This window comes from Topomyia yanbarensis, chromosome 2 (assembly GCF_030247195.1).
Source record: "Topomyia yanbarensis strain Yona2022 chromosome 2, ASM3024719v1, whole genome shotgun sequence".
NCBI lineage: Eukaryota > Metazoa > Arthropoda > Insecta > Diptera > Culicidae > Topomyia > Topomyia yanbarensis.
In genome coordinates, this window is record NC_080671.1 from 332,667,216 (window position 1) to 332,692,033 (window position 24,818).

General features: G+C 38.9%; 1 protein-coding gene across 5 annotated transcripts in view; it reads left to right on the forward strand.

The window, feature by feature from the left end:
• LOC131683942 (ataxin-2 homolog) overlaps positions 1–24,818 on the forward strand; it is a 74,030-nt gene that overhangs the window by 13,002 nt on the left and 36,210 nt on the right. For 3 of the 5 annotated variants that reach the window (XM_058966354.1, XM_058966355.1, XM_058966356.1), the window contains exon 2: positions 22,881–23,037. In XM_058966354.1, coding sequence (XP_058822337.1) covers positions 22,881–23,037 — 157 coding nt within the window. Of the gene's footprint in view, positions 1–7,397; positions 8,907–22,880; positions 23,038–24,818 lie in introns of those variants that run through there. The other 2 variants (XM_058966358.1, XM_058966357.1) reach the window with 2 other exon arrangements.

A 24,818-nucleotide genomic window follows, 5' to 3' on the forward strand; every position in this document is an offset into this window, starting at 1 on the left:
ATCGCTACCAATCGGTTGGAATGCTGTCGCCTGAGGATTCAGCCTGATTCCACCGGCTGATCCGCCGCCAAACATCGCATGCCGTTGTAAACGATGGCTTCGCTCCTCCATATGCTTCTACTCTAATGCTTGCTGCTCCTCCAGCAACATCAACTCATGTGCTTGAGCCTCACCACCTTGACTTACCTTGTGTACATTAATTTGCGGCATTATAGTCGGTGCGGTTCCCAACGTCCATGGCAACGGCTGATCGCCCCTGTCGTTGATCCTCCGCTGGCCACCTGCTGTGGCTGATAGCTCGTTGAACTCGCTGTTGATCTGCTGCGTAACAATTGCGCGTTTTGATTACCAATCGATACACTGAACGCCATCTGTACCGGCTGATTTCCAGTTAAACTCGCCGTTAATCCACCCCCACTTAAGCTAATTAACCAGTTTTGCCTTTCCACACGCTCTAGCACACGTCGATCCGTGTCTTTCAAAACTTGTTCATACTTCTGCCGTTGATCTCTGAGCTTCTTCAGACGCCGATCATCTTTTTCCTTCAACAAACGTTCAAAGCCAACTGTTTCTGCACGTACTCCTCCAGATTAGATTCCGTTAGCCTGGTTCCGGGCTTTGGTGTCACTCCAGTGTCGGTGCGAGGTGTAAATGCACCGGCTGGAAGTTTAATCGCCACCTCAAGGCATTTCTTGCAACTCCACTCCTCATCCTGAACATTTGAAGCCATTAAAAAATTATGAAAAGATAACTCATCCATTAGATCTAACGTTCCATGGCGACATGACTGGGAACTCTGGTGCTATGGGATAACTTACTTCCTGTGTGATTTTGAATCGTACATCTAAAACTAAATATCGAATGACGGTTCGCGCGACCATTCAAGAACACACGCGTATATAGGAATGGCCACACGGTTACGAAATCGGATGTATACACGCGAAAAACACACGCGAGCACACACGACAAATATAACATACGAACGCTAAAGCCATTCGCGATTATCCACTAACACCTAAACTTTATAACACCTCGGTAATAAGGTGAACGCTTTAGTACTTACGAAGTTACAAACGTTGTCTCAAACGCGAACTCAGACGCCCGAGTTCGCACGATAATGTATCGGTCATGTGCGGAAATATTTACCCTTCGTCCTAGCAACTTAGGTCCATAAAATCAGTTGGAGCAATCTAAAAATAACGTTCATATCCACTAGACAACACGTTCCATGGCGACATGACCGGAAACTCTAGTGATATTGAAGAACCCAGTTTCTTCTAGTATCTGAACCGTACACCAAAAATTAAGTAACAGATTCACGGTCCGCGCGCGATCATCTAAGAACACACGCGAATATGCGAAAAGACACACGGTCATAAAATAGAATTTATATACGCGAAGTACACGTTAGCACACGCGACATACAAACGCAAACTCGATCGAACACGTTAACGTACAAACGCTCGATCCCTTCGCGATGATACACGCGCTCGCGAAATCCCTACGCCCGCACATATCTGTACCGTACAATGAATATCACATCCAGAATCACAGCCCGCTGCAATTGGCCTTAAGCAGTGTTTTGGTGGGTGACATTTCCCGTCTCGTCTGCAATTGTAGTGAGTGATTCTGACGGGGAGCCCAGCCAAGATCCTAGCTTCAGTAGGACAACTCTCGAAAGAAAAATCATGGCATTAATTGCATAATTTATTTAATTTATGATATAAATCAGTCATGTTGTTTTAAAAGGATCTTACTATGGTATATTTATGGTGCATTATTTGGTTGATTAACTGTAGCGGACCTTAGTATAGTCCCACATGGTCCCACACGACATACAAACTCTCATGCGATCTAACACATTAACTTACAAACGTCCGAGCCCTTCGCGATGACACATAAAGACGAACATGCAAATGCGATCATCAACGCATAAATATTCCCAGGATTAACGCCACGCATGAATATGCCCAGGATTTCGCAAACACAAAAACGCCTCGATGATTTAATGAACACTATAGCTCTTATAATCTGATTATCGCGGGCTCCAGCGCGCACAAACAAACGCTCATTCCCACGCGATCGTAATGTCCTACGTTCGCACATCTGAGCGTACACTATCACAATCTGAATCATCACCTGCTACAAATGGGCTAAAACAGTGTTTTAGTAGGTGGCATGTCCCATCTCGTCTCCAATTGTATTGAGTGATTCTGACGGGGAGCCCTTCCGAGACCCCAGCTATACAGTTCTAGTAGAACAACTCTTGAAAAAAACAGAAAAATGTTCAAATGTTGAATGATTATATGGAAATAGATTAAGGGGAAGGAAAGGGGGGTAAGGGTTCCAGTGTTAAAAACACTTAATTTACGATTTTTTGTGGAACTTTGCTTAAAGCGAATTGAGCAAAACTTTTGTACATTACAATTTATCATTTCAATAACATTCTGTAATGTTTCTATGCGAAAATATTTACAAACGACTCGGTGACGAAACTTTTAGCAGAACGTCTTTAGAAAAAACATGATTTGCGATGTTACCTGCCATTCAAAAACTACTTAAGCAATTTCTTTTAAACTTCGCACATACATTCTATGTAAAAAATACCCAACCCCTACGTTGAGTATTTGAGACTATTTTCAATTAAGGGGAGTTTTACTCATAAAAAGACGGAATTTTTCTTGAAATATATATTTTTTTATTTAAAATGAGCAAAACCCCTTAATTCAAAATTAATCTCGAAAACTCAGCGTATGGGTTAGGTGATTTTGCATAGAATATATATGCAAAGCTTGAAATAAATTGGTTAAGTGATTTTTCCCTCCCCAAGGCTAAGGGGTTTGACGGTATTGCAAACATCATCAAGCATATTGCGTGCATCAGTGCTACAGAACCTCGAACAAACAATTGCTTTAAGATGGTTATTGCATTACACCTCGATAGTGGTGCATCGAGGAGACCGAGAGGGCTTATGCGCCTTTTTTATGTTCTATGTTCTTTCATACTCTGCACCTACGCATACAAACGCTTAACCACTTGTCTGTGCGAGGTGACGTGGCCGACTGGCGGGTCGAACTTCCGATGTTCAATTTGCGCATTTGGTTCTATTCATTCGGGAAGGTGCGATTGGATAAATTAGGGTATAATGAATTTACCGATGCACGTGAATCATCCATTCCCGGCCAGCACAGCATGATGTATACTGTATAATTCTATTGTCGTTCATGGTAAATATACGACATTTGCTGCGTTTAGATGAGTTTGATCGCATGTTACATGTATTTTTCTATTCTACAACATCAGCCTGTTTTTTTTGCACATCTATTGATTTGCTTTTCCATACACTTGTAATCAAGTTTTGTATCTTTTTTTCTTTATTCGGCATGTTATGATTCCTTTTATTAGTATATATCTACTATGCGCTATTTATACTCATATAGGTACAAACGCTCGTGGCCTTCGCGATAACACAAACCTGGTCACAAACGCGACCATGCAATTGCAATAATCCACTCATACTTACGCCCGCGAATTCGTCGTAGCCCCTTCAAACTTCCAAATGTGGTCTCAAACATTAACCCATCACTCGCGCGATCATGAAACGGTCACGTCAGGAAGTCTTTCCTCGGCCCTAGCGGTCTGGACTAATTCCTTCAGTTGAACCAATAAAAACTTGACGCTCAAATTCACCAAACAATACGTTCCATGGTGACATGATCTGGAACTCTAGTGATATGGGGAAACGGACTCTCTTCTACCAGCTGTACCATACACTAAAAATTAAGCATCAGATTCACGGTCCGCGCGCGATCATTCAAAAATACACGCTACATCATTATAAAATCGATATTATACACGCGAAGTCTCATACACGTGACAAACACGCTAATATACAAATGCTTGAGCCCTTCGCGACCATCCACGGCACCTACACCCACGATCTTGTAAACATGATAACATCCCGGTGATAAAGTGTATGCCTCAGCTCCTATAAATTTTCAAACGCGGTCTCAAGCGTGAACCTAAAAACTCTAATACTCGCACGATCATGAATCGGTTACTTTCGGATGTTTCTATCCTTGATATCAGCAGACTAGTCCCATGCCTTCAATTGATCCAATTAAAGAGAAAGCTCTCATATCCACTGAACACCACGTTACATGGCGACATTACCGGGGACTCTAGTGATATGGGGTAACTTACTCCCTGTCAGAATGTGAATTGTACACCGAAAACTGACTATCAGAATGAAGGTCTGTGTGACCATCCAAGAACGCGCGCGTATATAGGAAGGGCCACACGGTTACAAAATTCAGTTTTGTACACGTGAAGTCACATGCTCGCGAGCACACGTGACAAACACGTCAACATACGAACGCTTAAACCCTTCGCGATTAACCCTCCGGAAGTCGCGCTATTGGCCCATTGAACGAGCAGCCGCTGGTGCCCTAAGACGATTTCGCTAGATTTTCAGAGCAGCGTGGACTGAGTGCACTAGCGCGACTGCCGGAAGGTTAACAACGCACACATACGCCCGCGATCGCGCAAACTTGGTAACATCCCGTTAATAATAGCACTTATGCAGTTTCAAACGCTGTCTAAAACGCGAACCTACAAACGTCCGTGTTCGCGCGATCATGAATCGGTCACGTCTGGAAACCATTACCCTCTATCCTAGCAACTTAAATCCATACATTCAGTAGGACCAATCAAAAAAATACCGACATGACCGGGAACTCTAGAGATATGATAGATCTCACTTTCTTCTAACATCTGAGCCGCGCATCAAAAATTAGGTATAAGATTAACGGTTCGCACGCGATCATCCAAGAAGACAGGCGAATATGCGAAAGGCACATTGTTTTAAAATAGAATTTACACACGAGAGTTACATACACGTTAGCACACGCGACATACAAACGCACACGCGATCGAACACGTTAACGTACAAATGCTCGAGCCCTTCGCGATGATACACGCTATCACGAAGTCCCTACGCTCGCACATTGAGCCGTACAATAAATATCACATTCAGAATCACGGCCCGCTACAATTGGCCTAAATCAGTGTTTTAGTGGGCGCCATTGTCTGTCTCGTCTGCAAATTGTAGTATGTGATTCTGACGGGGAGTCCTTTCGAGAACCTAGCTCTATAGCTCCAATAGGACAACTCTCGAAAAAAAAAGCTTGAAATAAATTGGTTAAGTGATTTTTGAATTGCAGGTAACATCGTAAATCATGTTTTTCCAGAGAGGTTCTACAAAAAGCTTCGTCGTCTGTTGATATTTTTGTATAAAAAATGACAGAATGTTATTGGAATGATACACTATAATATAGGGGAAAATGGGGTAAAACGCACCCCCGGGACAAAATACACTCATTGCTTATATCAGAAACAGCTGAAAATTTCGAGAAAAGGATAACACCAGTCGGAAGTCCGTCATAGTTAACTTACACTGTCAAAGTTTGATAACCGTACATCAATAGCAACTCGAGAAATAAACAAAAAACAATAACGTGCTCTTCTCATCTAATTATTAGGGCTCGTGCAACAAGGATTTTAAGCTCTAATAAATGCTGCTTTACTATTATATCAGTGCATTCCTGTTCTATTTATACCGTTGCTCATTATTCTGTCGCACTATATATGAAAAATCTACTAAATAGTTCACTTTCTGCTAAATTTATATCTCTGCTCCATCAAAAAAATGCCCTCTTCTTTGATTTTGCTGATTTTTTAATCGAAAACAGAAAAATCGTTCCGAATACATCCTAATTGCATAACCTAAGGCTATTTAATGGCACACTTTTGTGAAATACCGCCAGAAAACAAAAGTACTTGCATTCTGTCCCGTTGTTGTGCATCCTGCCCCGTTGTTATAGTGCATTATGCCCCGTTGTTGTGGTGCATTTTGACCCGCACAGGTGCGTTTTGTCCCGCTTATTTTTCATGTTTTTGAATACTTTGCAAAGCGTTATGATTGTGATTACAGAGGAAAATGTTGGCTAGACGATATCATTAATTAAATTTTCCCAATTGATGTTCTATAGCTGAGTTATGATCATATTTCCTTAGGGGGTGCGTTTTATTCCATCTTCCCCTACAAAAGTTATGATCAATTCGCTTCATGCAAAGTTCTAAAAAAAATCGCAAAAAAGTGTTTTTTAACGCTGAAACCCTTATCCCCCCTTAATAGGCTAACACTTTCAGTACACTGAAGACCCGATTTTATCAACCCCCGATTTTGTCTACCCCCGATTGTATCAGCTTTTTGACCCGATTTTGCCAGCCTCACATGAAAATTGATAGTTTGATGGGCTCTTGCAGACGAACCAAGCTGAATTCGAGTAAATCCTTTCTTGAACATATTTTGCTTATCAAAAAAAAATTTCGCTGTTGGACCCCCTTAAGGGAAATTTAAACTAAATAATCAGAAAGGGTTATGAGGCTATATCTAGGGACTGGAAAAATATTTTAAGAGTCTCGGTTTCTTAAAAAAATAGAAAAATGTGTGTCCCGATTTTATCAATGTCCCCGTTTTATCAGCTTAAATTCACCAAGGTGCTGATAAAAACGGGGTTTCACTGCATCACCAATATTTTTTGAAAGACTTATTTTTTTTACCAAATATGCATTAACCACATCCCACTCTAAATAAAACGCTTATTTCGAAAAGCCCTAGTACTAGTTCAACTCGCTAAAATTATATGTGATTTTTACATACTAATATGGATTTTACGAATTTTGTTGTGTTCCAGCGACTTTTATTTTGTGTCCCAAATGAATCATTCTGAATAGTTCTTTCGAAGATACAAAGTCTCTGTGATGAACATGTCCTGAGATATTTGGAATTGAAACATAAAATCTTATGAACAGATGCTTCTGAGACTAGTTGCTTAAGACTATTTACCATCCCATCACCCTAATATGCTACAGTGCTCAGCGCTCGCACCATCACAGACGACTGTGCGTCCCCATCAACATTTTTCCTAGACCGACTATCCATGTTGCTTCACGCTTGGCACGTTGTCGGTCAAACATTCTTTTAGTTTCTCATTACACCGATCATTGCACAACATGAAATGAAGAAAGCGAGAAAATTAAAAGCTCACTACTCACCAACACACACCCAAAATGGAGGAAAATCGTCTCACTCTCGTCGCAGAAACCAACTCACAGAGTCTACACAGAGATAGAGAACACAATTCTAGTGCACGCTGTACTGCTAGGACATACTATCGATCTGTTTTCGTTGGTTCTCTCTTGGCCGATGTACGCTCTTTCCCGTGTTCCAATTTCCCAACCACGTACTGCACTGCCACCTACCACCACCCACTGAACGGCCCGTTTGTCACGCCGCGCCTCCAACATTCAATAGCCATCGAGTAAATCTGCTTCTCGCTCACTCACTTGCAGTCTGTATTTCGGACGCTCGGTCGGTCGGTCGGACGGTCCGTCTGTTTGTCGATCGGAATCCGGAAAAATTAAAGTAATCCGCCGCGCTCCGCAACCAGTCTGGCCAATCTGAGAAAAGGCATAGCATTTTTTCTCACGACAGCAGCGATCGGGGGATAGCACGCGGATACCGTCGTCGGAAATCCTTTTCCTCGGTGTTGTAGTACGGCATCGGAACTCCATTTTCCTTTTCGTTGCTCTGTGCGCTGTAACTTGATTGTGATAATAAAAATTTAAGTGATTTACCGACTCAACAAAAAGTCTTCACCGCTGTATAGGAAAACTTTCGGGAGTTCTTCTGGTGCATTTGGGTTGGGTTTGTAACCGAGGCGGATCGAACAGCAACATTCGCCCTGTAATTGCACTAGAGCAAAGGGACGGGTTTGTCTCAAATAATATCAGTGGTACGCACACGGGAAGAATACGAAGAAAAATTGCGATATATTTAGAGTTTTAGTTTTAACTTCTGTCTATTATATCTGTCCGCCTGAGAGTGTTCACTTCGTACGGAAGAAGGAGAAAATTGTTCGAACATTGTTATTTGTACGATTTTTCGTTCGAGTAGTTACCATTTAACTAAATCAATTTCTAGTTTATCTAGTGAGTAGTTTTGTATCGACGAGCTGTTTGGCAATTTAGTGACAAAATGGGTGCTTCATTACGAGATTTTCCTCCGACAGGAGACGGTCGCATTGGAAAATCAACTATGGCCGAGCATGTGTGTGTATGAAAATTTTCACGAGTTTGTTCGCATCGGAAATCGTGCATGGTGAAATAAAACGTGGACAGGTCTCTTCCACATTTAGACTTTTCAAGGAATCACTAATTGGTGCTTTTCTGTGATAAGTTTTCGTGGAAATTCCTCTTAAAGCAAAAAGAGCAAGGAAAGACGCTTGTGAGAAACGGTGGTGGCAGGTGGCCGGAAAGGCTCTATGCAAGTGGTGGCAAAACGAGTGGCGTGCGGATTTTATGGGGACGGCATCGTGGCATACAAATACAGGAAAACGCCGCAGTTGCTACAGAGGAACGAAACTAATGGTGGAAGCGGCTGTTTGAAGGAATATAGAGAAAGAGAACCGGTCGGTCGAGAGCAGAGAGTGCGAGAAAATTTGATGTGCAATTCAAGAGCCAAATTGAACCTCCTTTCTCCATCCCCTTACTGGGATAGTGTGTTGTAATTTTCCATCTCACAATAAATGGAATGTTGTGATTACGTATACATGTGTGTACAACGAGTAGATGCAAGTGAATGACAATAGCGACTCTCTATCAAAATAGAAATAAACCATTGTCTTAGGAGGACTTTAAACAGCTAAAGCAGACAAGTGTGAAACTAATTCACTAGATGGTTGGTTAACAACGCGGCAACATAATAACAAACAAAGGATAATGATTCGGTCATACATCAGCTTTATTCGAAGACCGAACTAGCAACGAAAACAGCAATAATGGTATGAAATATTATAATAATCATATACCTTGAAGGATTTCGAGGGTTTTCTAAAGATCATTCATGAATCATTTGTAGATTTCTATCGTAGCTCTTTTCTTACTTTGTGTCCTTCAGATCCATTCGCCCTAGTTTATTTTGGTATAGTTAGCTTGTTTTTCGTGGATTTGGGATTGGACGATTTTTTTGGGGTTTCTGATGTTTGGTACATTTCTGTTAGTGTGGCGCTAAATGACTCGCACGTCACTGGGAAATGATTATCTTTTTGCTTTCTTGAAAAACAAATCAAATATATTGTAGCTAAATTTATTCAATGGTAACACAATTTTGAATATTGTTATGTAATGAATAAAACCATATTTTTATTAGCGAATCGAAAGGTGTTCACTGATTTGACGCAATTTACGTCGCGTTCATAAACCACATAGACCGAAAGGAGACGCTATGTACCCTTTGATCTTACACAATAAAGTGGATTTTTCCTAACCACCGCTCACACGCACTAAACACTTGACTGATTTCTGGGCCAAGTACATTTCAAACGCAGAATCTGCTACTGCGATGTTGCCCTTGGGTCTGCGTTCTTTTCGCGAAATAGCCCGTCTGATATGGCATGTACGAAACCGCACAGTTCCCCTCCCAAACACGAAGGAATGAAAAAGTTATCGCATCGGAGAAAATTTTGATCAATTCCTGTATAAAAAATTGTGCTCATCCTGAAAAGAAATCTTTCTTCAGGTATCGTCATTTGGGCAATGCAAAAAAATATTTCCCCAACGATTGCTTTACCTCCAAAAGTACAGGCAACCAAAGTATCCGATGTAGAAAACATCAGAACATCGTCCCTCTGACCTTGTATCTACATTTGGAGAACAGCAAAGACATTAGAAACATAACATCGATTGCCTAATTTCTAGCAAATTGGGAGTTCTTTTAATAAAGTCATCAAACTATTGAAAACATCGTCAAAATCATTCGCATGGTTCGGAGAAAAATTGCCCGAAACCAACGTGGCATCCTTATTACAACTGGTGGGCCTCAAGAAATGATAAAATAATTCACATGCCGTTTGATTCAATTAAATTTAAGAAACACTCGACTGGCCAGAGCTTGTTGCTTATGTTAATCCTCTAGCTCCCACTATCGCCTCTAGGCGGTCTCTAAAAAAATCTAAATAAAACTACTAAAACATGATTGAATATTGAGGAATTCCACGAAGATCCGTCCGAAAATAATTCAAATCCTGACCGTCCATCTTAGATTCCTATGAAACTTTACACGTTTCATCGGTATGGAAGAATAAACATTTTACACAATCAGTAAGATTATTCTGACTCAAGAGCAACTTTTAAAAAGGGCGTAAAGATTTCTACGTGCAATAATTTCAATTTTTTTGTTCGATTACAGTATTTTATACAGCAAAACTTTCTGAGAACGAGTTTCAGAGAATGAATATTTAGACACGAAAAAAATATACACTGAAATAAATGTTGTGTCATTTTTTCAAAAACAAAAATCTGTGCTAAAACTTGAAATTGTAAAAAAAACCATTTTTTCTAATTTTTCATATTTTGTCAAAAAAAAACCTCAAGAGAAAAGAAACATTTTGAATGTGATTGTATGATGGAGAACTTATCGGTAAAAAAGTTTTTCTAACAATAACTTTATACATGTTTTTAAATTTCATACTAATTGACACACAAAATTGTGATTTTATTACAGAATATAATTCTAAGCCTCATTTTAAATCAAAATGTATTCAACGAAAATCTTCCAAAATGCGATAGTTTTCGAGATATTTAGAATTTTGTTCTAAAAAAAGCGATTATTTCGTGTGTTTATACCCTTTTTAAAAGTTATTCGCGTTACCCCATCATAAAATGTAAAAAATCTAATGTTTATCGTTTTAAAGACGCAAAAGAAACTTTTTCAGTGTATTTGGATCATGGAGAAGCTTTCAATAAAAAAGTTTTTCTAACAACTTTTGACATATTTTTGTTATTCATACTATTTGCGCTTAAAAATAAAATTTTCTTTTTGAATAAAATAATCACTACTTTAAAACAAAATACTAATAACAAAAATTTTCTGAAATTTGGTAGTTCTCGAGATATTTCAAATTTTGTTTTAACAACATAATTCTTTTGTTTTATTGCAACCTTTTCAGAAGTGATTCGCGTTTCTCCATCAACAATAATAAGTTTTTCAAAAGGCCCATAACATTTCCTGTAGCTTTCTCTTTGACATCAAGGTAATATTGTAAACCATTTGAAAGCTGTACGAAAACAATCAAAATACTGTTCAACCATAGGGTCTTATTATTAAACTAAATAGCTCGATCATATTTTGGTTGTTTTCATACCATATTATATATTATTTTCATAATCATATTCATATTCAAAAAGAAACTTGTTTTTTTGACTGCAAATAGTATGAATTATAAAAATATGTCAAAAGTTGTTGTTAGGAAAACTTTTTTGTTGAAAGCTTCTCCAAGATCCAATCCCTTCCCTAGGTTGACGGGTTTGACGGTATTACAATTGCAAACATCTTCAAGCATATTTCAGCGTCAGTTTTAAAGAAGCTCTGGCAGACAACTGTTTTAAGATGGTTATTGCATTACGCCTCGATAGTGGTGCATCGAGGAGACCGAGAGGGCTTATGGGCCTTTTTTATGTTTTGTGTATTTTCATTCTCTGCACCAGCCCAAACTAATAGTCAACTAAGAGACTGTGCACACTGGCGTGGTCGATTGGCGGGTCGCCGTAGATTGACTTTTCTGTGGGCTGTGTTTGCAGACATTGTTCAACAGCTTAACGGCAGCCTTTGTGAGCAGGGCTCGCAGTGGAAGTCATTTATCGGTCGACCTCGTCAACGTGCACAGGCGCATTAAAAAAATAACAGTTGAACCCTATTAGTTGTGTTGTGTTGTAATAATTGTAGTTTTTGGTACTAGTGTACAATTGTGTGCTAGTCGTGTGTCTATCTGTGTATGTGGGCGTCTGAGTATTTGTGACATATGGGTCAGGGAATGGATGCAGAACTGGCTTATATGATGGAATAGTGGGTAATCCTTCTTGGGATTCGTTGGTCACTTTTTACCGGTGTTCAATTCGTGCATTCGATTCGATTCATTCGGATTGGATAAATGAAGGTACGATTAATTTACCGACGCACGTCAATCATCCATTCCCGGCCAGCATAGCATGAGAGAATTCTAACGGAGTGCAATTGTCGTTGATGGTAAATATATATTTTTTGTGGCATTTAGACGATTCCAAGTAGTTTTATTGCATGGTACATGTGTGTTGTTCAATTAATACCCAAGAACAGTACTAACTCTACTCTTTATTTCATTTTATTTTATTTATTTTCGGTCTCATGCGTCACATTCCTCTGATGACCTCTCCGAGTTAATTTAACCGTTATTTATCGGACGCGATACCCGGGTACCTTTTTGGGGTTCCAATTCATGAAATTCGTATGTTTTATCCATAGCTGGAAATTGAGACTTTGTAGCATCTTAGAACTTCACTAAGTCAAGGTTTTGGGTTAATAATATTGTTGATATAGTAAGGGAGGGAGTTAGTGAGGGGCTCCTGATTTTTTTTACTACGTAACAGGCCGACGTGGGTACCCGGGTACCCACAAAACTGAAATACCAATAACTAAGGTAATTTCCAACCGATTTTGATGCTTTTGGGTGTTTTGGATTCAGGAACTCATCCGCTTTTGGACTTGGTAAAAATGAATCGGCTTACTTCATTCGGTTTCCGGGAATCTGGATTTCCGGAAGCAGTTTCCAGTGCTGGGATACTATTTGTGAACTTCAACGGAATACTAGCAATATGGGTATCAAAATTCTTGGAATTGCATCAGTAGGCTGTATCTCGTGGTTTTGGAACCATTTGGTGATTTGATCCCGGAACGGACATTCCGGAGCAGGTTCCCGTGGGGCCGTGAGTGACCATTCCATTCCAATTCCATTTTTTAAATTGCCATAGGGTCCCGTAACAATACATAACAGACTTCCGAGACAATTTGAAGAGTTTTGATACTAATATTGCGAGGACATTATTAAAATTTACAAATCATACCCTAGTACTGGAACATTACCCCGGAAAATCCGGATTACCAAGCACCAGATTCCATTCATCCGGTTCAATTTTATAAATCAAAAAGTGGACAAGTTCCAAATCGGATAAAGGAAACCATAGTTATGAGCATTTCAATTTGTGGGTACCCGGGTACCCCCGTTGGCCTGTTAAAGGTGTTTTTTTGTTAGACACATAACAGTTAACATAAAAGGGCAACATTGCTGTCAACAATGACTATTCGCTGCCATCAGACGTCGCCAGATTTTAGAAACAAATATTTATTTACAGGTAACACACATAAACACGCAACACTTCCCATACACACGTAAACATTCACACGCGCAAATATACAAATACTTGACAGGTGACTGGGTCAAGTGCATTCACTCGTAGGATCTATCATTTCGATGATCGCCTCGATTCTACGAAACCAGTTCACAATTAAGCTGACATAAGCTAGTCTCGTCTGGTGAATGCATGTAACCTGGAAGCCCCAAACACGACAGGACAAGACGGACAGATGACGGACTGGACTCGACGGGGCCTAGTTCAGAGTTTTAGGCATGCTTCAATGCACGGCTAGCGACCTCAAAAAAAAAGCTTCTCCAAGATCCAATCACACTGAAAAAGTTTCTTGTGCGTCTTTAAAACGATAAACATTAGATTTTTGACATTTTATGATGGGGTAACCCAAATAACTTTTAAAAAGGGTATAAACACACGAAATATAATCGTTTTTGTTGGGACGAAATTCCAAATATCTCTAAAACTATCGCAATTTGGAAGATTTTTGTTAAATACATTTTGATTTAAAATGAGACTTAGAATTATATTCTGTAATAAAATCACAGTTTTGTGTGTCAATTAGCATGAAATTTGAAAACATGTATAAAATTATTGTTAGAAAAACTTTTTTACCGATAAGTTCTCCAACATACAATCACATTCAAAATGTTTCTTTTCTCTTGAGGTTTTTTTGACAAAATATAAAAAATTAGAAAAAATGGGTTTTTTTACAATTTAAATTTTTAACATGAATTTTTGTTTTTCCCTCCCCAAGGTTTAGGGGTTTGACGGTATTGCAAACATCATCAAGCATCAATCGCTTTAAGATGGGTATTGCATTACGCCTCGATAGTGGTGCATCGAGGAGACCGAGAGGGCTTATGCGCCTTTTTTATGTTATATGTATCTTCATACTCTGCACCTGCGCATACCAACGCTAAACCGCTGGTCTATGCGCGGTGTCGTGGCCGACTGGCGGATCGACGTAGATTGACGTTTGCTGTGTGCCCTGTTTGCAAATATTGTTCTATTGGTGATATTCGTGGACGGGGCTCACGGAGGGAGTCATTATGTGTCCATTTATCGGTCGACTTCGTCATCGTGCATATACTAATTAAATTAATTTAATAATTAAATTAATTTAATAAAGTAGAGTAAGTAGAAATCTATTAGTTGTAGCTTTGTGATAATCGTAGTTTTTCGTATTAGTGTACAACTGTTTTGTGCTAGTCGTATGTCTATCTATGTATGTATTCGTCTGAGTATTTGCGACAGTTGGGTCAGGGAATGGATGCAGAACTGACGTATATGATAGAATAGTGGCTAATACTTCTGGTGATCGATCTGAGCATTTGGTTCTATTCATTCGGAAAAATCGGGTTGGATAAATTAGGGTAAAATAAATTTACCGACGCACGCGAGTCATAGCATGATGAAAGTCTAACAGCATGCAATTGTCGTTAATGATAAATATACAACATTTGCTGCATTTAGACGAGTTACATATGTTTTTTTCTATTCTACTTCATTAGTCTGCTTCTTTTGTGTATCTATTAGTTTGCTTTTGCATTATTTATGTATACCAAAATAGTATTGTTCAATTTATACACATCTAGTCAAGCTCTTTGCATCTTTATTCTTTATTCGGCATGTTATGATCCCTTTTATTAGTATATCTCTACTATACGCTATCTATACTCATATAGGTACAAACGCTCGTGGCTTTCGCGATAACACAAACCTGGCCACAAATGCGACCATGCAATTGCAATAATCCACATATACTTACGCCCACGATTTCGCCTACATGAAAACACCCCGGTAGTTAAGTAAACGTGGCATCTTTAAACTTCCAAACGCGGTCTCAAACATTTACCCACCACTCGTGCGATCATGAAAGGTCACGTTCGAAAGTTTTACCAGTTTGGGCTAATGCCTTCAGTTGAACCAATCAAAAAGATGATGCTCATATTTACTAACCAACACGTTCCATGGTGACATGACCTGGAACTCAAGTTTCCCCATAGGGAAACGGACTACCATCTGTACCATACACTAAAAATTAAGCATCAGATTCACGATCCGCGCGCGATCAAACAAGAATACACGCTACATCATTATAAAATCAAAATTATACACGCAATGTCACATATACGTGACAAACACGTTAATATACAAATGCTTGAGCCCTTCGCGACCATCCACGGCACCTACACCCGCGATCTCGTAAACATGATAACATCCCGGTGATAAAGTGAATGTCCCAGCTCGTATAAATTTTCAAACGCAGTCTCAAGCGTGAACCAAAAAATTCCCGCACTCGCACGATCATGAATCGGTCACTTCCGGATGTTTCTATCCTTGATATCAGCAGACTAGGTCCTTGCCTTCAATTTGATCAATTAAAAAAAGAAAGCTCTCATATCCACTGGACACCACGTTACATGGCGACATGACCGAGGACTCTAGTGATATGGGGTAACTTACTCCCTGTCAGAATGTGAATTGTACACCAAAAACTAACTATCAGAATGAAGGTCCGCGTGACCATCCAAGAACGCACGCGTATATAGGAAATGCCACGGTTACAAAATCCAGTCTTGTATACGCGAAGTCACATGAACGCGAGCACACGTAACAAACACGTTAACGTACGAACGCTTAAGCCCTTCGCGATTAACAACGCACACCTACGTTCGCGATCGCGCAAACTTTATAACACCCCGGTAGTAAGGAGAACGTTTTACCACTCACGAAGTTTCAAACGCTGTCTCAAACACGAACTTACAAACGTCCGTTTTCGCGCGCTCATGAATCGGTCACGTCCGGAAACCATTACTCTCTGTTCTAATAACTTAGGTCCATACATTCAGTAGGACCAATCAAAAAATAAAGCACATATCCACCAGACAATACGTTCCATGGCGACATCACCGGGCACTCTAGTGATATGGAAGATCTCACACTCTTTTAGCATCTTAGCAGTACACCAAAAAATAAAGTATTAGACTCACGGCCCGCACGCGATTATCCAAGAACACACGCGAATATGCGAAAGGCACACGGTTATAAAATAGAATTTATACACGCGAAGTTACATACACGTTAGCACACGCGACATACCAACGTACACGCGATCGAACAGATTAACGCACAAATGCTCGAGCTCTTCGCGATGATACACGCGATTGCGAGTCTCTACGCCCGCATATACCTGAACAGTACAATGAATATCACATTCAGAATCACGACCCGCTACAATTGGCCTAAAGCAGTGTTTTAGTGGGCGACATTGCCTGTCTCGTCTGCAAATTGTAGTATGTGATTCTGACGGGGAGCCCTTCCGAGAACCTAGCTCTACAGCTCCAGTAGGACAACTCTCGAATAATAAGATAATTGCATTTTAATTAATTATTTAACTCAGCATCTTTTTATACAATTTGTTCATCTGCCTTTTTATCTATTTTATTCGTTTCATTCTTTGGATGCACTTTGATCAGTTTATTCTTTTCGTGCATTTTACTCGTATAATTCATTTAACTTATTTTATTAACTTTTTTCCATCTATGGATTCTATTCATTTTTTCCAGTCATATATTTTGTTCAGTTTTTTTTTCATTTTATTACTCTATTTTTATAGTTTTATTCATTTCATCCAAATAATTTATTTGACACAAGTTATTTTTCTATGAATTTTACCTTTTAACATTCCTTAATTTTTCATTTCAATCAATGCATTTTATTCTGCTTATTTTCTTCTTTTTATTCGTTTTATTAATTCAGTTCATTTTGTTTATTTGATTATTTATTCATTTCATTTATTATTTATTTTATTCATTTTGTTCATTGCATTCATTTTATTCATTTGATCCATTTCATTCATTTGATTAATTGTATTTACTGCATTCATTAAACTGATTCATTTGGTTCATTTGCCTCATTTGATTCATTTGATTTATTTACATTTGAAGAGCTAATTTAATTTGATTCGTGTATTTTATAATTTACATTAATCATTCTACTCATTTTATGAATTTGAACACCTTTTTATTTTATTTTTTTTATTTCGTTCGTTTTAATGATTTTCTATAATTTATTCAATTTATTCGAGATTTTATTGGTGTAGGACTAGAAACTGTTATCATCCCACCTGTAGTTGGGTGCCTACTTCGCATGAGTTCGGTAAACTAATGAATGATCCAACAGTGATATATGTAAGAAATGTCTCATCTCACTGCTAGGTGGATTAAATCGGTTTTTATAAAATACTTTGCCCGCCTAAAGGCGGTGTTGGGCACCTGATCGAAAAAAATATCCAGTCTAGCGATTACTTATCGTACCGAAACTAGCATTATGTGCAATTTTAGCTGAAAAGGAGTGTGTTTTAAAATCTTTGGGCGAATACTGCTGTTAGAATATGGATGTCCTTATCATTAATTAATATTTAGGGGAGTCTGGGGCTAGTTGGCGTAGTGTTTTTCTCCTTTTGTATTAGACATATGGAGTTAACTCTCGTTCTGCACTTCAAGTACTGTGTATTACATTCTCTAATGTGTTTACGTTGCATTACATTCTGTTTTGTATACGTTGTACGCGATATTGAGTATTCGAGCGTATTAGAGTAAAAAGTCTATTTTAGTCGTATTAGGGATTTCATTTATCCCTCTCGCAGGTTGATGGGATTGACGGTATTGTAAACATCATCAAGCCACAATAGATTCAATAGAGTTATCTAAATATAAGGACCTTCGCTCTTTTTAGTTTCTATTTGCACCAAGTTCTACTAGTAGAGGTTCATTAGTTCTCATGTTAATAATCCACCAATCATTATGACTACTCAGGTTTTGAATAATATAAGAAGCCCGATTCAAGATGTTGATTACAATACGCCTCGATAGTGGTGTATCGAGGAGGCCGGGAGGGCTGGTATGAGCCTTTTTTCTGTTCTATACCTTTCCTCTATTTACCCGCTCATAACCAACAATCAACCAGTAACAAATAGATAATTGAGAAAGGATGTGCTATGTGGTGGTGGCTATTCAAGTATTAGTAGTGTTTGAAGTACTAATGTATGTCTTTCATGCGATGATCATAACTTCTGCTGTTTCTGGTACCTATCTAATCTATTACGTTTCTCGTATATTGTCTTTTATTTCTTTTCGAGTCCTATACTGTCATTCTACACCCGCCTTCAGCTGGCTCAGCAAAGATGGTGATAGTGAACGTCTTAACACATACACATTCTCAAGCGGGAACCTACAAAACTGCCCTCGCGCTCACGATTACGAATCAGTCACGTCCGGAAGTCTGTCCTTGATCCTAGAAGCCTGGGTCCATGCCTTCAGCTGGACCAATTAAGAAAATACGCTCAAACCTATTAGACAACATCTCTCATGGCGACATGACCGGGAACCCTATCGATATAAGGGATCCCAATATTTGCCAGAGTTTTAACCGCACACCGAAAATTTGATGTCAGACTCACGGTTCGCGCGACTGTTCAGGAACACACGCAAATATGTTACGAAATCACGTCAACGTACAAACGTTAGAGCCCCTCATGATTACACCCCGGTGATAAGGTGAACATGTCAGCACTCATAAACTTACCAACGCGATCTCAAGCGTCAACCTACAAACTACCGCGCTCGCGCCATTACGAGTCAGGATCGTCCGGAAGTCGCGCTAGTGCACTGAGTGCACACTGCTCTGAAAATCTAATGAAACCGTTTTAGAGCAGCTGCGGCTGCTCGTTCAGAAAGCCGTTTACGCGACTTCCAGAGAGTTAATAAAAAAATAACACTAGACAAAACGTTCCATGGCGACATGACCGGAAACTCTAGTGATATGGGGTTACTCACTCCCTGTCAGAAAGTGATCCGTGCACCGTACAACGAAAACTAAATGAATGACGGTCCGCGAATATGTGAATGGCCGCAGAGTTTCAAAATCGAAGTCACATACACGCGACAAACACGTCGACATACGAACGCTTAAGCCCTTCGCGATCATCCACGCACACCCATGCCCGCGATCGCGCATACTTGATAACACTCCAATAATTATGTGAACGTTTTAGTACACACGAAGTTATAAACGCGGTCTCAAACGCGCGAGATCATGATTTGGCCACGTCCGGAAATCTTTACTCTTCATTCTAGCAACTTAGGTACATACATCCAGTTGGACCAATCAAAAAATAATGCTCATATCCACTAGACCACACGTTCTACTGCGACATGACTGGGAACCCTAGTGATATGGAAGAACCTACTTTCTTCTACAATCTGAACCGTACACGAAAAAATAAGAATATGCGAAAGGTACACGGTTATAAAATAGAATTTATACACGCGAAGTTACATACACGTTAGCACACGCGACATACAAACGCACACACGATCGAACACGTTAACGTACAAATGCTCGAGCCTTTCGCGATGATACACGCTATCGTGAGTCCCAACGGCCCGCTACAATTGGCCTAAAGCCGTGTTTTTAGAGATGGTTGGGTTTCAATTTTTTCGAACTCGAACCCGAAAGCTTGAAAATTGAAAAACCCGACCCGAGCCTGAAATATTAAAATTTTAAGAACCCGAACCCGGCCCGAGCCCGAACATGTTAAAGTTGCAAAACCCGACCCGAACCCGAAAATAAAATTTTTGTAAAACCCAAGCCCGACCCGAACCCGATATTTTTAAAAGTTAAAAACCCGAACCAGAAAATTTATAATTCGAGAAAACCCGATATGAACCGGACTTGTTAATACGGAGAATCAACCAAAGATCTCGAAGATTTTTAAATTTAGGCATCCAAGCTGGATCCATACGCGTCCAGTTATATCTACCTATGGCAAAACGAATTACTGACGAGAGAAATTGGCATGTATATTTACTATTAAACGTCACATTTGTAATGTTCTAAGAAACTTATAAATCGTCGATAGGAATCAGGAATCATGGGAAAACAAGAGGTGTAATGATGACAGATTCAAACAACCTTGCCCGTCGTACTTAACCACAATTTCTAGTTTTTTTTTTATCAAAAACCATTTCTGCAAGAGTAGTTTTGTGTAATTGATTACATGTCGTCGCTGTTGTGCTATCTTATGACAAACGCCATTTTGGGGTGAACTGAGTTAGATATACCATGTTACTAAGTTTTAAAATCTCCATAAAGTCGCGTTTTCAGAATTTTGAAATTCTGCTTGGTTACTGAGATTTAGCGAAACACGATTATGACAAGCGCCAATTTCTCGAGTGATCGAGTTGTGCTATCTTATGACAAAGAAAAAAGAGACAACATTCTTAGTTTGTTGGCTTGCTATAAGCCGAAAAGCTTATAGCAAGCCAACAGATGTCTCTGATGACATAGGTAATTCCTATGCAGATCAACCATAACCATTAGCTAGGTTCTTGTCTCGGGAGCAAAACTTTTCCTACCATAGTTTTTTCTGGGAATGGTTGGCTTATATATTCATGATTATTGAACAAATTTCCTTTTGAGATTTCCACTTGTTTTGGAAAGTATACCGAAATGTAGTGATGGATTATGCAAGAAGAACATTTGTTTCGTCTAGTCACCTGTCAACAATAACATTGTTTGATATACATTGTCTCTAAAGTGTCAATGAAACCAATTTTTGTTCATTGTTTTTCCTGAATAAAGGAGGAAAATTGGAAAAACTTTGTGTTCTAATACCATCATTTTGTAACCTGATATTGCTGCTATCGCATGGAAAAGTATGATATTGGACATAGTGATCTATAACGCATAATTTTACGAATCAGTTATAATTCATTTTTATATGAAATCTTCTGTACACATTTGTGACACCTCATACATATTTTATCATCAATACACAGTTATGACACGTTTGTGAGCGACTATGGTTTACATTTTAAGCAAAAACTGTAAATATAGTCTACCGATCTTCGCACAAATCGAGAGTTTACTTCAGAAAAGATAGAAGCATCGAATGCCTTCTCCGAAAAGCTTCTAACATTTATAAATTTTAAGATATTCAATCTCAAACTTTAAAAATCGTTTTTCTCGAAAAGTGCTAAATGGCGCTTGTCATAAGATAGCACAACAGCGACGATGTATTAAATTAAGCACTGTCAATTGGCAAGTCGTATTCGACAGTTTACACGACGTCATCCGCGTTACTGGTTGGTGCAGTCAAACTTCAACTTGTGTTGAAGGGTGTCAATCAAGATTCTCTGTCGCGTTCTTGATGTCACATCATTAGATAGTACAGTAGAAATGCCTCGACATCTCCAATGGAGTTCTTGGAGCGACTCCAAACTTCTACAAATCCACTCATGGCTTGAACAGAGCACACAATATTTTTAAGATTAATTCCTAAAAATAGTAGAAATTCATGTATTTTCATGAGGGAATCCGAATCGTTCAACGGCCTAGCCCGGGGATAATTTGACAGAAAGCTTGTTTCATATATGTACCACTGATTTGATAGTGGCGCTAGTATAACATTACCATATGAGTGCCATCGTTGATAGATTGTCTCTATTTCGCGTAGATTCTTCTTGCTTGAACCAATATATATTCCGAAAATTTACTTTGACTTGGTTTATTGATGATTATCATGAAAAGTAAATCGCATAGAGATTTTAGACGCGAAACACATTGTTGAATGCTCTCTCATGAGTACTTATTTATAAAAGAAAATAATTCGGACAGTTGGCGAATCTGAAGAGAAGAAATTTTATACATGAATAAAAAATACAATAGTTGAGCATCAGAAAATATAACGAATTCTAGCGGTTTAAAGGTAAGAAAATTTAATATAGGTATATGTGTCATCCATTCGTATCACGAAGTAAAGTAAAGTAAACAAAGTTAATACTACAAAAAGAGACTGGGTGTTGTGTGTAGACGCAAACAGCGTCAAGAAATGGTTGGGTGTGATCTGTTCAAAAACCCGAACCCGATCCGAATTCGAAAATTCCAAATTCGAAAAATCCGAACCCGACCCGAGCCCGAAAGTTTATAATTTTAAGAACCCGAGAAATTGAAGCTTGAAAACCCGGAATCCGACTCGAACTCGAGTTGTTTAAATTTACAAAACCCGAACCCGACCGGAAACCTGTCGGGTCCAAAATCCCGAACCCGACCATCTCTAGTGTTTTAGTGGGCGCCATTCGTCTGTCTCGTCTGCAAATTGTGTGTGATTCTACAGCTCCAGTAGGACAACTCTCGAAAAAAATGAATATTTGATTCATAGTTACGAATCCCTCGAAGGGTAGTTACTAATCACTCGAAAGGTGATTTGAGGAATAATCTATCTAAACTCAACCGTGACAGAGTTTTCAAAATTATTTTGTAACGAGCTCTTCAAATGCGTTTTAACTCAAATAATAGTTTTAAGGCTGAGAATATTTCCTACTAAATATAGAACTTCGTATCTCTAATTAGTAGAATTAGGTAACCTTTTAGAATAGAAAAAGACAAAAGGTACGGTACTGCTTTACTGCAGTACTTCTTTCACATATTAATTCACATTCATATACCGGTTTTTTCACATTTATACATTACTAATCGAAACCATGCATCCTTTATTATACCCCCAGGACACAACGTCAACGTTCGATCACGGCGGATGGCATCTACAGCAACTCGCTGTTTATGCATGCGGCCACATCACACGTCGGCAACATCGTGCAAGTCCAGACAGCGTCCGGTGTCACATTCGAGGGAGTCTTCCGGACATTCTCATCACAGTTTCAGGTACAAATATACAATATGAAATCAAACCGCTTCAAAGAACTCTTGTGCTGGGACAATTCCGCTAAAAATTGAAATGCCAAAGAGCAATCTCAGCTCGGCTCGACCAGCTTACACTTATCTAGAACAGATTCAATTAATCAAGATCAGATCGAAATTTGTCCATTAGCTCAACTTAACTCGACATACTTAACGGAAAAGATCAATGTTTCAAGATGCACACCCACAGACGGGTCAGAATGGGTCAAAAACGATGTAATTTTTTATTTGTAAAATCTCAAATTTAGCGAATATAGATGAAGGCTATCGAAAGTTTGATAGGAAATTTATTTTTTCACTTTCCAAAGCAAAATGTGATTCGAAGCAATTACATTTTTTTCGTTCAATACTTTACCCAAATTTAGTATGCCAATAATAGGCAAACAACACAGTAAATAATCTAGATACGCAGATTTATTATAGAAAAATGATCGCATATCAAGGTGAAAATTGGTACATTACAAAATATAACCGGTCCTATTTCGTGATGGTAGTTTTGTTTTCATGCAAATCAGATCTTCGCATTCCACTTTTGAGCAGTAAATTGAAACAAATTAGAGTACAGCATCGTAGTGCGATGTTGTACTCTAATTTGTTTAAATTTACTGGTTAAAAGTGGAATGCGAAGATCCACCCAATTGAATGGCACAAACGAATTGGAAATTTCTGCGGTTATTCCAACACTTCGTTCCGTTTCGATGAATCGTACGCTGCCTTGAAATCCACAAACAGCTGATGAGTTGTCAAGTAGTATTTTCAAAGTTCATCCAAAATTTGTCGCTAGTTGTCCTTCTTTAAATTTGCTTTGCATTTGTATTTATGCAGATAAAGAAACCAGCTAATGGACACTGTCTGTCTCTTCCTATCGGTCTTATTGTTTTCAATTCTTGTATAACCTTTCACACTTCTAGTGCCCAAAACTAGCATATCAATCACACCACTCCTGTACGATTTATCTCGGTTCAGGTTTTCCACTGCATTTCACGTTTCTAACATTGATGAGTTTCTCGGTTGCTGTTAGCTCACTATATCGTTTCTTGTTTTAACGTGTGGCCGCTCCAACCATTCGGCTCCTAGTGTGGTTTTAGCCGTTTGTCGCGCTTTTGCATTTCACGTCGAACCTGACGTCGTTTTGCTGGCAAGGTGTCAATTCCTGGAAAAAACCTGGAAATTCAGGGAATTTCAGGGAATTATATTTGACCTGGAAAAACCTGGAATTCTCAGGGCATTTGCATTAAAATCAGGGAGAAATTTCGTCCCAATGTTAATATTTTTTTATAAATGTGACTCCAAAATATTTGCTTAACTATTCAGTTGAACGCGTATGCTACAATAACACATTTTAAACTAGGCAGAATTACAATATTCGATATATCTGATAATTACAACTTCTCATAATAACGTTTATATATAATATGGATGCCAAATTGATTTATCGGTGACCTTGTAGTTGTTCGACTGACTCTGTAAGGCAAATACATTTGAGTACGCTTGGTGTACACATGCCGTTTACTTTGGTACGGCTCAATCCATTAGCTTGACCGAGCCGTGAGTATTTTTTATATTTACAAATTGTAAATGAAAAAGATGGGTCAATAATGTTAGAGACACAGAGTGGTGGAGTAATTATGTCTGTTAAATCAAACATATTGTTGATAATCTAGTTGCATTGCCACAATCTTGAAGCTGGGCTCTGTATTGCAAAATAAGAAGCATATTGCTTTAAAAACCATCACAAAAAAATA